Source organism: Augochlora pura, chromosome 5 (genome assembly GCF_028453695.1).
Source record: "Augochlora pura isolate Apur16 chromosome 5, APUR_v2.2.1, whole genome shotgun sequence".
Taxonomy (NCBI): domain Eukaryota; kingdom Metazoa; phylum Arthropoda; class Insecta; order Hymenoptera; family Halictidae; genus Augochlora; species Augochlora pura.
Genome location: NC_135776.1, coordinates 15,713,150 through 15,731,641, shown reverse-complemented (window position 1 = coordinate 15,731,641; position 18,492 = coordinate 15,713,150). Strand labels below are relative to the sequence as shown.

Below are 18,492 nucleotides of genomic sequence, written 5' to 3'. Positions count from 1 at the left end.
CGTATAAACTATACACTTTTATATTACAACTATCCATTTTTGCTCATATAATCATTACAATCAACTTGCTACATCTCGTATAATAAATCATTTAAATAACAAAACCATATAACCTCTTTGAAAATCAAACAACCCCTTCAAAAAATCACCCTAATCAATTCAAATACTTCGCGATTCAAAAAGATCCCTTCAACAATACCCAAAGACTCGATCATTTATATAACCAAAAAGAAAAACCCCTCCTCCAACAATCTTCCATCTATACAAGAGACAAATAACCGTTAACTACAAATCCGAATAAATAAAATCATTAATTAATCCAAGCAACTAATTTCCACATCGATAACTTCATCTCAGCTTCTTTATTTGTTACGAAATTATGCGGATAAAATGGCGAATCGTGACAATACAGTTTCCCGGCCCGGAAAAACTACACGCACGGTACACAAGCACGTGGATCACGTGGCTCGCGCGTACCGTCGATCGAATAGTTCGGTTGTTCGCTGTATATTTAGACGGATGGTCTAACAACGTTGGCGCGGCGTTGCTTAATCGACGATAATTGAAACTTGTGTGGTACGTGTGACACCGGGGGCTGGCTGGAACGTAGTTCCTAATTCCCGCCGTAAACAATTTCGTAGTGTCGCGCGCGCGCTCGCGCGACCGGCACATTTCCTACGGTGTTTTGTGTCGCTTGGCTTCCTTATGGAAATTGTTGTGGCTAAACATCTCTTTTCCGATGCACGAAACCGTGGGGACCCACACGGCACCGGTGACGGCCAGTGGTTTGACAACTCTTTACAGAGGCGCCGGAGGTGTCAAATGTAGCACCTCTCCGCCAACTACTGTGGCACATAACTACGCACGATCTCTATCATTTCCTTGCCTCTTTTTTTCTTCTCGTTTATGAAAGCTTATTCAATTCGTTCCTTTTTTCCCTCTATTTCGGGAATCCCGTTCTCTCTCCCCCCCTCCTTCCTTCCTTCAACGTCCCGAGTTGCGCGAGCTAATGGGGGGATCCGCCACGAATTCACGCGCCGGCCCCAGACCGAACGTTTTACTGTCCCTAATCCTTGCGGCTTTATTGTCGACGATCCCCGCGTTTATTGGTGCCCGTTCGAAGGATCGATTCGTCGTCTCCGACCATTTTTTTCCCCCGAACGGGTTCAGAGACGCTCGGCACCCCTTGTGCGTCGCGGTTAATGCTAATTAGGCGGACGGACATCGTAAATCAAGTTTGAAGGAAATTGGTGCTCGCGGCGTGTAACAATATTTCTGCGGTGGGAATGTTAACACAGGTCCAAGTGACAATATCCGTTATTTAGCAAACAATCGTTAATAACAAAACGGTTGAGTATTCGACCGTTTTGATGTAAATAATCGCCGATAGCAAAATTATGGAAATTAAGCGTTATATTAGCGTTATATTAGAGAAAATAATTGATTCTTTTAATTCTATACAAATTAAATTCTAATTTTTACCACGCAGTGACTATTCTAATAAAGACTATAATATTTCGTACTATAATATAATTCACGTGAACGTAAATGCGTTAGAATAGTGACTGCAGAAAAGGCGAAACATCCTTTGAAATATTGCAACGTTTGCAAAGTGCGCAATGAGAAAAGTAGAATTAGCTGTGTATGCGACTTTTGCAATGTTTCGAATTTACATGAAACATGCTTCGAACTGTACAGTTCGCTGAAGAAATGTTAATTGTTTATAAAATTAAACATTCAAAAATAATTTATTTCATTTAATGAAAAAGGGAATAATAACTTTCTGTTTTTTTGTACATTTAATTTTGTTTAACTTCAGAAAACATAGAGAGAAAATCAAATATTTACATATAAAGACAAATTTGTTTTGCATCATTTTCCAAAATTTCATTGAAAAATATGTGATTTTTAACAAGCTGCGTTGTTTTTATACAGACCTTATCATTTTCTAGAGATATTATCAACAAATTCCGGCATATTTTGAATGTATTAATGTATATGTATAATATGTGTCAATGTGTACGTATAATATGTGTCAATATATATGTATGATACGTATTAATGTATTTTACTTATATAAACTAATAATTAGCGTTTGAAATACGCGTTCAAAATAAATGAAAATAATACGCGCGTTTCTTAAGATAATTCTTAAAAATTCTCTTGTTAATATCACAATCGATGTTGTTAAAATAATATTCCTATTCCATTTCTTATACTTTTAAATTGTTTTTTTTTGCAATGTAAACTAGTTCTAATCAGTAACATAAATTATTTCGACACCGTCGATGAACGAGAAAATATTGTTGCTAGCATCAGAGCAGATTTGTATTTCTATATAAATTATAATATATTAAAATGCGTGAAATTAACGATATTAAAGTTACAGTAACATAAAAATTGCCAAATTTTCAATCTATATAAAAGTAACCGTCCCTATTATAGAACGCTTTCCAAAGAACACAGCATCATTATCAAATTAATATATCATAAAAATCTTATTACTCTTTAAACTTTGAAACATTTCTCCCTAATAAAAATCAACACGAATCAAGTAATACAATCGCGTACCTAACTTGGAACACCGTTTGCCACGCCCCCGTGTTTCATAAATGGGGACAGCGAAAGGATCTTGGTACACAATAATAACACGGCAATACTTGCATTCAAATAAACAATTTTTCTACACCAGATCGTTGCATAACAATATCAAAAATACGCTCAACATATTTATATCCATTCCCATACACCCCACCTATTTTTTATTACGTTTTTCCCAGTACCGTTCTAATTAAGGTACACGATCAAAGTAGCGTGCGAAAATAGGTACACATAACCTCGAAATAACTAGTTAAGCTACGTTAACAACAAACAAGAAGCTCCACGGCGATTCGCGACGACGTAATCGGCTTGTTTACGGTCTGTTTGCCGATACCCGGACACGTGATCCACCCGACACCGCGATCACCTCGTTGTCTAATTAACTCGTTATTAACGGGAGCATCATTGGACGTTTAATCCGTCCTATCCGGCGCGCGATGCGAGGGTGTACATATTAGAATGGCTGGCACGCGGAACACTAATCCCGTGTAATCCGGCCCGCGTAGGAGGGAAGTGGTCAAGGCTCGCGCGGGTCTTAACGGCTTCAATTATCAACACCTAATTATGACCCCGTGAATCCTAACACAATACAGGCCGCGTCAAGGGTGGTCCTTTGAGCTCCCCCTACGGCGGATACCCCTCTGCAAATTTGCCCTTTTGCGCCGGATAGACTGTGTCCAGACAATTTAATCCACAAATAAGTTACGCTCGTTTGGCGACGCGATAAAACGTTATGATACTGTCACTCAATCACGATCCACTTTACGATACCGAGCGAGAAACAGTAGGCTACCCTTTTATCCTTAATCAATGCCGCGACTGTCGCTTGAATATTGTAGTATCTCTGGATCGAGCCGCCGTTCGATACGTTCGTTAACCCTTTGCGAATCCAGCGGCGACACCCCGGCGTCGTTCAAGTAATTTTTAAATAATTTTTATTTATGTAGAATTTTGATTTTTGTGTTAGTTCTAATAAGCTTTTATTATATGTTGTATGTTTAGGTGATCTTTGAATAATTTTTGTATTAACCCCTTGACCTACCGTTTCTAGATTGTAGAATGTTTGAGACGAAGAAAGGTCAATTTATATTTAATATTTATATTTAATGGTATTGTTATTAATAGACTTCAAAATAAAGTTGGTTACGTTGTAACAGACGTACTAATAACATAGTTATATTATTAACAACGTCATTAATATTTAATAATATTAATAATATTACCGAGTATTATACTGTTGAAATAAATATATCATTAATAATAAAATAACCCAATTATGCGAAATAAAAATTCTCCATCACTAGCAAGCGATAAAAACAAAATATCAAGTCGCTCCTCCTTCTAGCGATCTTGATATATTAAAAATAATACATTAACAATATCGAATGCTTCGAATTCATACACTGCATTAAATTAAAACAATCCAATTTTGTAATAAATGCATAAAATCCACGATCTAGTTACTATTAAACCTCGGATTTCGATTTGTCGAATAGGGGTGCGTATTTAGCAACGAATAGAGGAACATGGTCGTGACAAAAGAGAGGCGTTACCTGATATCGAGCCGTCGTTGGGATGCTGATGGTGATTATTATTCATAAGGGATGCGTTATTATTATTCTCGCTGCCTGGAACACCGCCGGGCCCCGAGCATAGCTTGCCACCCTCGAGAACGTCGTGATCGTGCCTGCAGAAGAGGCCGTCCTGCCTCAAAGCAAATTCGTCACCAGGTACTAGCTGTCTCATGCACGCCGAACATCGGAAGCACTTTATGTGATAAATCTTGCTCTTTGCCCTCATCACGTAGTCGTCTCTGCTAAAGCACTCACTGCACTTGTCGCACTTCGTACCGAACAATCTGGAACAAAATGGCATTGTCGATCATCGGATCTGCAGTTCAATGTAACGGTACCCTCTTTCTTAGATTTCTACATTCGAAATTCTATCATTTTTACATTTCATTTAGAAATTGTAATTAATTAATATTTGTGTACGGCAGTATGATTTTATCGAGGGTACACGCGACATGGAATAATGACACGTGATAATGTATATGTATATGATTATGTGTATGATATTTTATGTGTTATATTACATTATATTGTAACATGTTATATATTATATTATATTATACTATACTGTAGTGTCTATACTATGTTAATATAATATACCAATAGACCATACTGTACTGTCTATGATATGTTGATATTATATTATATTCTAGAATACTATACTAATATTATATTATATCATATTATACTATACCATACTATTCTAATATTATAATATAGTATGCTATACTATACTATTCTACTCTCATATTATAATATATTATATTATACTATACCAAACTATTCCAATACTATAATATTTCATGTTATTCATGCTATTCTAATATTGTAATATATTATACTATACTATACTATTCTAATATTATATTATACTTCACTACACTATACTATACTATTCTAATATTACAATATGTTATACTGTACTATTCTATTCTAATATCACAATATATCATATTATACAATACTATACTATGCTAATATTATATTATACCGTATTACGTACAATATAATATTGAAATATTTCATCGAGCACAGTGGCCTCGATCAATCGGCCACAATTGCGCTAACATCGTTTCCCCACTAACTTCATTCGGGTACACCGAATTACACTGATTCAATTCATTAGCCAATAATTCCGAGATTGTTTAATTTTATTAAAGAATGTCCCCGTGCCTCGCGTAATTGAATCCGGCGGCCGTCAGTCAATTGCAATCGCCTTGATTCGATTAATCGAATTCGCTTAATTGCATCGCGATGCTCGAACGCGATTGATTGCAGCTGATTTAAATGCGATCACCTTGTCGCCTAAACATCGCGCGTTATGTCAGCGTACAATTCTGTTTTTCATCGAGTATAATGAAATATTATTGTAATAACGCTAGACAGAAATCAAGTGGCAGGCGACAGTAGTTGACAATTACGTTGGCTTTGTGTAGAGAATTTTATTGTCATTGCTCAATATGGTAGCTCGTGTGACATTTTCATGCGACTATTATGGTTGGTGATAATTGCGGCGACGCCGTATTCCTTTGATGGTTTATCATATTCTTTTGATGCTTTTGGTATTGCATAATATAAAATTACTATATTATATTGTATATTTTATGATATGTATTATAGTGTACATAATACAGTATTAGATAACATATATACTGTATCATCTATTATAATGTATGCAATATATAATACTATGTAAAATATTATACATACTGTACTATATTATAATACATATAAAATATAATATGCTATAATACATTATATATAATTGCAAATACTATTGTTTTAAAAGAAAAGATTACAATCCCCAAGCACATTTAACATAATTTTACGACAGTATACGAACAAACTACTAAATAATAATAAACATAGAGACAATGATAAATAATAAATCTAGCAATAATTATATCATATACAACATAATCTAATAAACTTATTTTCGATCAACGAGCATACTAATCACGTAGAACAACAAGTACACCCATCGAAAAGATCTAATTAATTACACTATACATATTTAATTTCCTTCACACTTCATTCAAATACATTTCCATAAAATATACGATTAAATAAAATCATTTTCGTCGCATACACCAATTACAACGATGCGACAAATATTCCTCGAGAACAATCAGTTCGTTAACAAATAAATGAAACGATAAAAATCCGCGAACATCGAGCAGGACAATTTCGAGGTTTCGTTCGCCTAATTGCGTGAACGAGATCGAACGAATTTACACGGGGGGGCGGCTGTAGAACACCCGTGGCCTACCACCGGCGGTTGTTTCGACTTTTCGTGCGAGCCGATAGAAACAACAAACACGCGTCATCGTTGTCTCTCTCTCTCTCTCTCTCTCGCGGCGCTTGGCAAATCCGTGTCGACCGGATATGCCAGTCTCCCCTTCGTCGTCTTCGGAGGCATTTCGACGTCCGATGGATCAATGCAAATAAACCGGCTGTTCACGAAGGAAAAATATTTGGCGCAGGTTGCCGGAGAAGGAGGGGGAGGAGGAGGAGGAGGAGGAGGTGGATCGTCGTCCCTCGATCGATGCTGTCCGTCGAAAAAATGTTCCGCCGCCTTTTTTTCTCTCCCGCCGAAGACACCACTCGTTTCGGATTACGTTGGAAAAGGGGGCGCGACGTTTCGGTCTCACGAATCCGTGAAACGCGTTCCCCGGTTTGCCGTTCGCCGGCTTTTGCCTGCTCTCTTTCGCGGTGGCCGTTTCTCTCGGTTTCCAGATCGCCTCGCCTCGCGGCGGCCGCGAAAAAGTGTCCGCGGATTTCCGATTCGCGGCGGACCTTCGAACGCCACCGAAATAACGATCGCGCGGCGACCAGCCTGGACTCGTCTCGAAGCTCCGTGTCTCTGCTTTCGTCGTACCTTGTCCACTTTTGTTCTCCTAAAGTGCATCCATGCAACGCGGTAGATCAAGAACGGACGACGATACGGAGACAAATCAAGCGAGCATCGAAGACGCTCGGAAAAGTTGCAAATTGAACCGTCTGTGAAATCGTCGGAAAATTTTTCTCGTGAATCTACTTTATATAGATTTGTAGAGCGAAGTTTCCTTTTTCGAGAGACTGCTTAAAAATTGATGAAAGATTCCTTTTTTAGTCGTTTTATGAGGAAGAAACGGGGGACAAGTTCGGGCTGCTTGGTGTTTCTTTTGTTATCGCGCGAAGTGAGATTTTTGTTAAGAATTTAGTAAAGCGATCGGAGATAGTCTGATAATATCACTGTCTTACGTTGTTCATATCGTTTCTTAACATTTTAAGAAACACCTTTACAATACTATAAAGCAAAACGTATATTCAACAATTTTCTATTGAACCTTTCATTCGCTGATATTTATTAACGTTCGCTAGGACCTGTATCACGCTCTTTGAAAATAGAAAAAGTCGAGGAGCCGAGTTTGTTTAATTTAACAAAGTGACCCGGCAGCCTCGAATTTTCCGTTCGGTTTTCATAGTGTCGATGCAACGACGTGTGAATTCCATTTGTTTCGGCCCGGATGCGTTCCTCGGGGCGGACTGCAACTTCTACTCAGCATATCTCAGATAAAAATACACCGAAGAAACGGTCTGTCAGTTCTCTTACTTTCTTCGTTTCCTCCCTCTTTGCGCCGGGCTAGCGGCGCTCCTCCTTTTTCTTTTTTTTCTTTTTTTTTTTATTGTGCCCGTTCTCTCTTTGGAATCTCGCCGTTTGCAAATGCGTAACCAAAAAGACCGTATCGCGTGTCGCTCGAGAATGCTGCCCGGTTTTGCATTAATTACCATATTGCACTCGATTGTACCGACTCCCCTTATCCTTCAACGAGATTTCACGGATACATTCTGTGCCGCGAAAAATATTTTTCCCGCCGTTAATTATCTGATGATCGGGCGGCAGCGCCGCCTAATTTACACACCGCGACGTTTCACTTTCGCGTTATCGCGGAAATTAGTGTACGCTTAGTTGCATAATTAATCGATTCCCGATCAGTCACCGTGCACCATCGTTGCGCTCTATTCCAGCGTCTGAGGTTAGAACGTGCTTGGAGCGAACATCGGCGCACGAAAATTAATTAAGCGAATAAATAAGATATCTTTTTTGTGTCACAAAGAGTTTGTGCGATATATTGTACATTTCGTGTCATACGAATCTATGAATAAGTATGTTATTATAAATTTATTTCAAATAAATTACGTAAATTTATTATAAACATATTATATAAATTTATTAGAACGTATTATACATTTATATGATTTTTCAAATGATAGAATCCAACGCGGTCTATTTCCTTCTTAAATCTCCTTAATTAATTGAAACTGATATATTAACATTCTTGTTTTCGTTCAATTTGTTTTATTTTTAACGTACTCGTTCCATTTTCCAATAAATAATTAGAATACGCAGTTTAATAATAGTTTGTTAAAACAGTGAAGCAATCAATGAAGAAATCGAAAGCGAAATGTTATTGTAGATCATCTTTAATGAATTTTAATTATACTGGCAAACACTTGACATCTTAGCGATCTCCTTGTCTTATTAAAAATATTCTTTTAAACAGATTTCAATGTTTCATATGTACAAAAATACAGCGTTGCATCTTGCAAGGGGCTTCTGCACAGCTTTTGAGGTTATATTACTAGAATATATAGTAGATATTTTATCAAAAGTTTAATTATATATTCCAATGCTATACTTTATATTAAATGATATATTATACCATATTTTATATTAAATGATATATTATACCATATTTTATATTACATTATATATTATACATATGATATATTAGAAATTACATCATTCTATATTACGCTGCCAACGTTAATTAAATTTAATAACGAACTTCGGTTCTTGATTATGTATTCTTAGAAGCGTACTAATTAATTTAACAAAGCATTAATTTGTCAATCTATGTATATTAAATTTCAGTCGAAGATATAAACTTTTCTCCTTAATTACATTGCAATAATAATAAAAATTGAACTATTCGGTATAATATGATTTTATTTCATTTCTATCCCGCGAAAATCACTTGACTCACCTGTCTCAGGAAATGCATTAACGTATAGATTATATTTATTTATTATAATCTAATTTTAAATAAAACTATCTAATTTTAAATAAATTTTATAAAAACGAAGTTTCCCCCATCCATCGTATTTACAATAAACATATTTCAATTGCAAAATCGAGTCTTCTCGAATTTCAGATCTCTTCAGTTCTCGCTTATCCTTTCTTCCATAAAATGCAACATTCGTGATCCTGAATCATTTTTTCCCTCATGAATATTACATTCGCGGTTTTATTGATCACCTTTCCATCATTACTCGTGATATCATTTATTCGCGTGTGTAAGGCCATAAAACGTTTATCGAACTTTAAAATGTCAAGGACATTTATTCCGTTTCATATTCGACTCGTCACCGCGGCTCGTGACTCTTGATCACACGCTTTTATTGTGTCTTTTATTCGGCAAAAATATTGCCGCGTTTGACCCACGGTGACACGCATCTATTATTCCGACAGTGTGAATTTTTTAACGGGTGAAATCACTCGCGTTTTTACGCGATATTCGAGGGAATAGTTTACTCTAAACGATGCGTACGTCATTCTTGTTAAAAGTTGCACTTGGTTGGATTAAAAAGAAAAAGGGAATAGGAAATCCGTGTTTCAAAATTGTTTTATAAAATTCTTATGGACATATTATGGATTGTTCGAAAAAGTTTCGAGAATATTGAAGAGACAGCGTGAGAACTTAATGATAGTTTTTTATAAATTTTTCAATTGTTACTTTTTCTATAGTTAAATTATTGAGGTTAAATATGAAATTGTAAGATTATTAGGAGAACTTTAGGATATCGTTACACTGTGTCAATTTATTATAATTATTAGAAGGAGAAATATATTTCTTTCGAACTAGTGTTTATAAAATATAAAATTGTCAAATATGAAATCTGAAGACAATTAAAACAATCCGAGAATACTATTACACTACATCAACTTATCATAAATATATTATCATAAATATTATCATATATATTAAAGGAACAGATATATATCCATCTAACTACTGTTCCTTCAAATTAAACAGAACAATAAATAAAACATAAAACAATTCAATATAAAATCATAAAACAACTCAAGAATATTATTACACAACATCCCTTACCATAACTATTAAAAGAAGAACTACCTTTTCATCCAACTACTATATCTCCAATCTAAATAAACAATTTCCATTCTACATAAAACAACCCCTAATCTACGAACGACTTCTCAGTATCAAAAACAACGAATAAAAATAGTAATTTATAATCCCAACCACACTCTCAAACAAAATTCTACCTTTTTCCATATCATCATGCTCACAAGCAACAAAAAAGAATAATTTTCCCTCGAGAAAACGTGAAAATTCACAAACCAGCCCCTAAGACAAAAATATAACATAAAGATCCGCGACCTAGTGTCAAGCAGTCTCGCGTTGTTCCCGTGATGCCGGTAAAAAAGTTTCGTTAATGCCGCGGGATGACAGGTTCCGCGGAGCGCAATGAAAAAGCGAGGGCGCCGCGCGGCGCGGGGATAAAAAGTGTAATTGCGGTGCTAATTGAAACGTCGCTGGCGCAGCGGTGACGTGGGTAGGCGTCGTCTCGTTACCTGACGTAATCTCGTTTGCAGTAGGTTTTCCCGTCCCGTACGAAGCAGGTGCAGTGCTCGTCCAAAAATTGCTGGCACTCCGCGCATTTCAAACAGGCGGCGTGCCATTCCAAGTTCGGCGCGACCCGCAGGATCCATTGGTCGTGGATGCGGCCGCCGCAGCCCACGCAATGCGAGCTCGTGTTTTCTGTAAAGAAAAGCAGAATTTTCCTGTTAGCTCGCATCTCCTTTTCTATCGCACCTTTTCATTTGACCCGAAATAACATTGGAATTAACGCTCGAACGGCGGACGGTCTCGCTGACGGCGGATCTCGGAGAACTCGTGGCGAAAGGGTTGTCAACCCTTTGAGAGGGATGCGTCGGTGCATAGATAGAACGATAATTTTTGTAAGCCTTTCATGAAGATCGCGACAGTACCTTTATCGGTATTTTTATTGTTCTATTCGCTAAAGTGAGTTTTGTTTAGTAATTGGCAATAGAGGTTTGTTTGATATTTAGTGATTGATAAAAACGAGATTGTGATTTTAGTCCTGTCTTTAAATGGTGTCTAGATTATATTATATAGTTTTTAATAATTTGTATTAATTAAATACGAATATTAGGTTATTTAGTAGGAAATGTACGCTTTGTACTACAATTTTTAAATGGTGCTTATATTGTATGGCTTTTTAATAATTTTATTCGTTTCAATTATATAGCAATATTAGGTTATGTATGAAATGTATGCTTGATCTATAGTATTATTAGAAAATTTATACATTGTATTTTTAATTATCTAATTTAATATAATTAAGTACTATTAAGTACTATACTATACGTTATTATATAAGTATTATATTATTTACTATTAAGTACTATCTATAAGTATTATATTAAGTATTATTAACTACCATATATTAGTCTTATATTAAAAACTACATAAGTATTATATATTTAACATATCTATAAGTATTCTTGTACACAGAATAGAGCGAACAATTGCTTAAAAACAAACGATCTTATAACAAATATAAATTTTACATGGAGCCAATTCACTTCGATCACGCGGCTGAAGTTCTAATAATTGGTCGCGACTATACAGTACGTGTAGTACAATGTACAATGTAATTGAATTTGCGCGACATCGCTGTGTAATTTGATTATACCGTGATTGGCAGATCGTTCTCTCATTCATTGCGATTACTGTTTCACGAGATAATTAACAATGCACTCTTAACTAACACGCAACCGAAATGTACTTAACGGCCAACTTATTTTCGTTCCCTGTGCGCACTGAATAACTAACCTAATTAACCATAAACGATTGAGATCGTACAGCACGAACGAAATAATGTATATTTCATTTAAAGAGATTGGAATACTTTGCATTTTTATTTACTACTGTATATATAATACTTAAATTTATAATTTAATTGATATCTATAGTTCCTTGGAACCACGAAAACATTATTTATACTACCATGTCATCAGTTACTATCGTTTAGATGTATATTAAAAGGCAAAATCCTTAACTATCTGGATTGGTAAATAAATATAGCAAATAAATATACTAGCATATTTAAAATTATAAAATATTAAATAAATATAGCAAATAAATATACTAGCATATTTATTTGCTATATTTATTTACCAATCCAGATATTTAAGGATTTTGCCAGGTTATGTCAGGCTATGTATAAATATACTAAATAAATAAATAAATAAATAAACTAAATAAATATAGTAATCAAATATAGTAAATAAATGTTACAAATAAATATTACAAATAAATACTGTAAATAAATGCTACGAATAAATATTAAATATCATACACACGGTGACCGACAGTCGCGCGACACCCTCTCCGACAGTCATTAATCATTTGAAATGTTTAACGAGAGCTACGAGAGCAATTATCGATTGTTGCCGAACCTTTTCAAGCGAGCACCGCTATGAAACGGAGTTTTCTCTAGTGGTCGCGTCATACCGCACCGCCACCGCAGACACATTTCGCGATAATTACAGTCATCGACTTCTATTTCAAGAGTGAGATTCGTTCGAGAGAGAAAAAAGGGGGGGGGGGGAGGAGTGCTGAGATTTAAGCGAAGGACATGTGATTCAACGAGCCTTCACACGTTCCTCCGGGGAACAAAAGCGTATGAAGAGCTCGTCTGTCAAGCGCATCTATTCAACACGATCTTGCATTTAGTACGCGATGCGTCGAGGTTGCAACAAACTTTTTGCAATAAAAAATAATTTTCTATTGTTACAGAGACCTGTTTACTTTTTCATGATGTAAAGGTAGTGAAAAAATTAACGTCGCTTCGTTTCACTGTCAATTGAATGGAGTCGTTTAAGAAATAAAGATGAAGCTTTGTTTTTTTAATGCTGGATATGTTAGTATAATAAATTATGGTGAATACGTTAGTATAACATACTATACTGAATATGTTAGTATAATAGATTATACTGGATATGTTAGTATAATAGACTATGCTGAATATGTTAGTATAATAGACAATACTAAATATGTTAGGTTATGTCAGGTTATATAGATTATAGTGATATAGTGTATAGATTATGGTGAATATGTCAGTATAATAGATTATGGTGAATATGTTAGTATAATACATTATACTGAATATGTCAGTATAATAGATAATACTGAATATGTTAATATAATACACTATACTAAATATGTTAGCATAATTTTGGTATACAATAAATATATAGGGGTTGTAAGAAATGGGAACTAAAAGGAATCTTCTTTCTTTGGTTATCCAACAATTGCGAGGTCTACTTGTTCAATTAAAATATTTGTCGTAAGAAGAAAATTAAAATGCTGTTGCATCTCGTTGATTTATGCATTTTCATGCACTTGAAACATCTGCATATACTCTAAAATACTAGACGCAGACTAGATGCATAATTTTATGCATCCATTATGCACCTGCTTTGAATTTTATTCAAATTTACAATCCTGTAGAAGTTCTTCATTAATCATTCATTATTTCTTATTCTTTTATTTAATTAATGTGCAATCGCGTTTAATTCTATTAAAGTTTGTTTATTGCAGCTTCTGCCTCTAAACTATAAAAGCATGAAAACTTGCAGTAAAATAGCAAAAAAACCTAACAGTATATTAAAAAATTATTTATTGGCGCATAGTACATAATTTAAGTTACGAAAACGATCCGCACCCTTTATAATATTATATAATATCAATGTACGAAATGTCTACGCGAATCATTAATTACACCGCTCTACATGTAGAACACTTTTGGCAAACAAAATTTCAATTAATTGTCGCTGCGCAGGACGTCACATAATCCGGGGCATTGAATGTTATTAATGTACAAATAATAATTATTAAATAACGTATTAAACTGTAAGCCTGTCGGGGTAAATATTTTCAGTCGTTCACGTGACCATACGTGTGACAAGATAAATGTTTATGTTTGAGGAACAACTGCGCTCAGATACTTTAACATTGATATTTACGATATTAAGCGCAGCGCGTCCAAAGTAAATTCGGTGACTGCGAATTTTACCGGCAACGAACGTCGTCTATGACGACCTTAAATTAGTTCTGTAATTTATCCGTACGCGCACATGTTCGTATAATTTATCAAAACGCGTCGCGCAGGTATTTACAAAAGCATTCTCATTGAAATGCTGCTGCCAGTTATATTATCATAGAGAGTTAACCAAATTTTCATTACAGTCACTTGTAAATACCGTTATATACTCGTAAATAAGTAAATAATTTTTATACTTGTAAATAAGTAATTATGTTCTAATAGTTGTAAATGATATGTATATTTAATAAACAACTTTCTCCATAGTGGATCGAACTAAGAATTTGTTTAGAACATTAGATCAGTTTATATTTACCTTAATTGGAATCGGTTGGAATGAAGAAGAATAGAAATAATTGTATTTTCTAATTTATCTGTACATTTAACGAAAATTTAAACAATGCATTTGGTACGTCTCAACAACTTATAGTTATGCTAATAATTCCTCCTTTCCTATAATGGTTAATTATTAACGCGAATAGATCGACTGTCTTAATTATTAATGTTAGAAAAGTGAGTAACATGTAATAAATAGAACAATTAAAGAAGAGAAAATGAAATTTTAATTGTGTTCGTATACAGCGTGATTTAGTATTTATTTTTCGTTAATATTGATATAAAACATTTTTATACAGGATGAAGAAAGGATTCTATGGGAAAACTATTTCTCATTTTGATATTTTTAAGGTAATTTATATCGTTTGTTACAGTTTTGCGAATCACCCTGTATAATCACTCTACAACAGGACACGGAATTAACCTGCACGAGACATTAGGTTGAAGAGAGCCACGCCTCCTGGGTCTCGTTGCGTCTTTCTATACAAATTGACACATTTCCATCAATCTAACACGCTGATAGGTAAACATAATAACAAAATATAGATAGTTCATTTATATACAACACTTTTTTATGTTTTTAATCCAGGATGGTAATAATTGGGACAGCCAGCTTCGCTAAGTCTTGAATAAATAATAGAAAGCAAAGAAATCAACTCTTCAGTCGCATTAGCTTCCGGTAAATATTTAAATATATAAAAATACATAAACATATAAGTATCTAAAAATATATAAATATCTAAACATTTAGATGTATCTAAATATATAAATATCTAAATAAATAAAATATTTAAATTCACCCCTTGGTAGCAAGGTTTTAAGAAGTAAAAATATTAACAACCAATATCTGCAACTAATCTAACAAATCCATCAATTACACACTAATCTAATATGCAAATTTAAAATATATATTACGTTTATTTTATCAACCGCATCTATCGTCAATAAATATCTCTACTTATTAAACCCTAGAATAGCAAATTTTAACCCCAGTTGAATTAACATAACATCAACTGCAACAGATTCTCATTTCCAACCACTAAATCATCAATAAAAACCATTCTCAATGAAATACAATAACACTGAGAACTTGAAAAAAAAACAGAATCCAGCCTAACATAATTATCGAAAGCAAAGCAACAGTGAAACAAAAGGGAACAGAATTTTCACGATACTCGAACGCATTTAGACGAAGCCGAACGCGAATCGGAAGATTTCTCAAGCGACAATCGCGTATCAAAGTTTCCACGAAGCCGCGGATCGGGCTATCATTCCGCCATAAATTTTGGCCGACGACGTCTGAAACGAGAGAAAAAATGCCTGGATATTCCGCTTCTAATCGCCTCGGACGGGAGGACCGAGGTGAAAACAAAGAGAAACGAGACGGACGGTCGTCGAGGAGGCAACGAGCATCGATGTAGCCGCGGCTGGAACGGTGGCTGCGCCGCACACTGTCGGTGCATCATTCGGAAATTATAGCCGGCGTCGAGGCGCGTTTGCGCGCTGCAAACGCGCCGTGAAAGAAATCCCCGTAACGGGGGGGGGGGGATAGGGTTGGGAAAGATCGCGAAGAGGGGCGAGCGGCTCCAACAGAAGGACGAACAGGAGACGAAGCTGGGCGGCGCGCGTCCGGCTCCGGTAGCTCGAAACTCCGCCCAGTATTTCCGAGGCTGAAACCATCGAGTCGGCGCAGATTCCACACGGCGTCTCTCCTCTCGTTTCGCGAATGCATTTCTGCGCGTCTGTCCCCCGCAGCCCCGAGATCGGCGAGAGAGAGAGAGAGAGAGAGAGAGAGAGAGAGAGAGAGAGACGCCTTATCGGCGAGCCGGAGAGATGTTCGATAAATTTCGGTACACCATCCACGTCAGTCCTTTCTGCCTGCTCCTAAATCTGACGGCTGTCGCAATATTGTTCTCCTCTCTCCCCATCCCCCTTCCCGTTGCTTCCCTCGTCCGTGCGACAACCTTCGTCTTCCTTTATTTCTCTCGCTGATTCTCTCCCTTTTATTCGCCGACCGAGCCACGCTATTTTATTTCGAATATTGTCCCGTGAGCTTGCTTTGTATTTAATGCTAGTCATTCCCCGTATCGCAGCCTCTCTTCCCTTGATATCCGGTACTTCAAGCGACTTTTACACGCGCGCGGACGCGCCGCGTACGCTCCGAAATTTTCATTCGATAGTTTCGTTTATTTTTTTTTTCTGTACGGTGTCTACGGCGTTTGGGCACTGTCGCGGGCGATGGGCGAGGGGGTGTCGAGATTTTGGGGCGCTTCGGGCCTCGGGGTTGCGCGATGAGGAGAGTTTGAGGTGCTTGTAAGAAGATTGAGAGATATATTGGGCTGGGGAATAAGTTCGTAGCGTTTTTATATTTTCCTTTAATTTGCAACGATTTGTTGCTGTTTGACAAAGTGTTGCAACAATAAATTAATCCATTATCTACTATTTATTGTTTATTATTTTTTTTAATAATATTTCGGACAGCTCGAATGGTTATTACGGTCGCCGACCGTGTGTGTCGCTACAGCCTCAAAAGTAATAACAAATTAAATGATTCAGAAAGACGATTAGTACAGTTTTGTGGAGCAGAGACAGCTCTATCGAATTAATATTATATACTTTGTCAAACAGCAACAAATCGTTGTAAAATAAAGGAAAATATAAAACGCTACGGAACTTATTCCCCAACACAATAGTATTGTCATTCATGGTTGCGGAATGCAAGTGTGATGTGGTGCAAGTAGAATATGATACGAGTGTGATACACCCCTAATAATACAGGTACAATATAATACAAACATGATATAATACAAGTACGATATACATACTTCTATACTTGATATTTGTTGAATATTATGGTATGTATTTTATTCAATGCAAGATTGAATCAACGCAGTATAGAATTGCGGTGGATTTTTGAAACATTGTTCGGAGCTCGGAGAAACGGCTCCATTACATTGTTGTAATAATTGCACCGATATTCGGCCGAAGAATTCTAAGCATTCATTCGGCAAAAACGATTCGTAGAGGCAAGACGTTCTTTCTCTCCGTCTGCTCTTTCAAATGAAGAAATAGTTAGTTCAAACTAATGTCGTAGTTATTTCACAATTCAGGACCCTATATTCCAATAATATCATAAAGGAACGATATAATACGAGTATGATATAATACTAATACAATAAAGTATAAATACAATATAATAGAAGTATTAGTGAGTAAGTACAATAAAGTACAAGTACACTATAGCACAGTATACTATACAGTACAAGTACCATATAATACAAGTACAATGTAATATGCCGAGTAACATACATTTTTGTGACATTTAACCCTTTTCACTCGTAGCCACTTTAACTGCAAATCCAAGTTTAGATAGTGACTCACACTATCTTCATTTTATACATTTTATACATTTTATACACATGAGATTTGTACATAACATTAACAAAATCTTGACATAACTTAAGCTTCGATAATATAAAAATTATCCTGGAATGTGATAGAACAATCTTAGTGGCGCCTCAGAGTCGAGAGCAAAGGGTAAACTTGATAAAAGTAGCATAAATTTTGCCGTACATCTTCTTGTCTCTGGATAAATGGAAAATACTGTCCGCAACTTTTAAATCATTCTTTTCGTTAAACAATTGCAGAAATAGACGCCTATCGAAATTGTACTTACACTTCATGTTCTACGTGCATGATTAAAAAGGGTACTAAAACGTCTGCTTGCATTTAATAATTAGACTGCGGATTTTGTGTATTTATAGGAGAAAATTGAGTAAAGTGA

At 35.7% G+C, this 18,492-nt stretch overlaps 1 protein-coding gene across 1 annotated transcript in view; it reads right to left on the bottom strand.

The window, feature by feature from the left end:
- Positions 1-4,107: 4,107 nt before the first annotated feature.
- The window catches only part of Tup (LIM1_Isl and LIM2_Isl domain-containing protein tup), a 67,052-nt gene continuing 52,667 nt past the window's right edge, over positions 4,108-18,492 (bottom strand). Inside the window, exons 2-3 of the mRNA XM_078180846.1 lie at positions 10,816-11,002; positions 4,108-4,459 (exon numbers count right to left, since the gene is read on the bottom strand). Of these exons, the coding sequence (XP_078036972.1) occupies positions 4,108-4,459; positions 10,816-11,002 (539 nt within the window). The remainder of the gene's footprint in view (positions 4,460-10,815; positions 11,003-18,492) is intronic.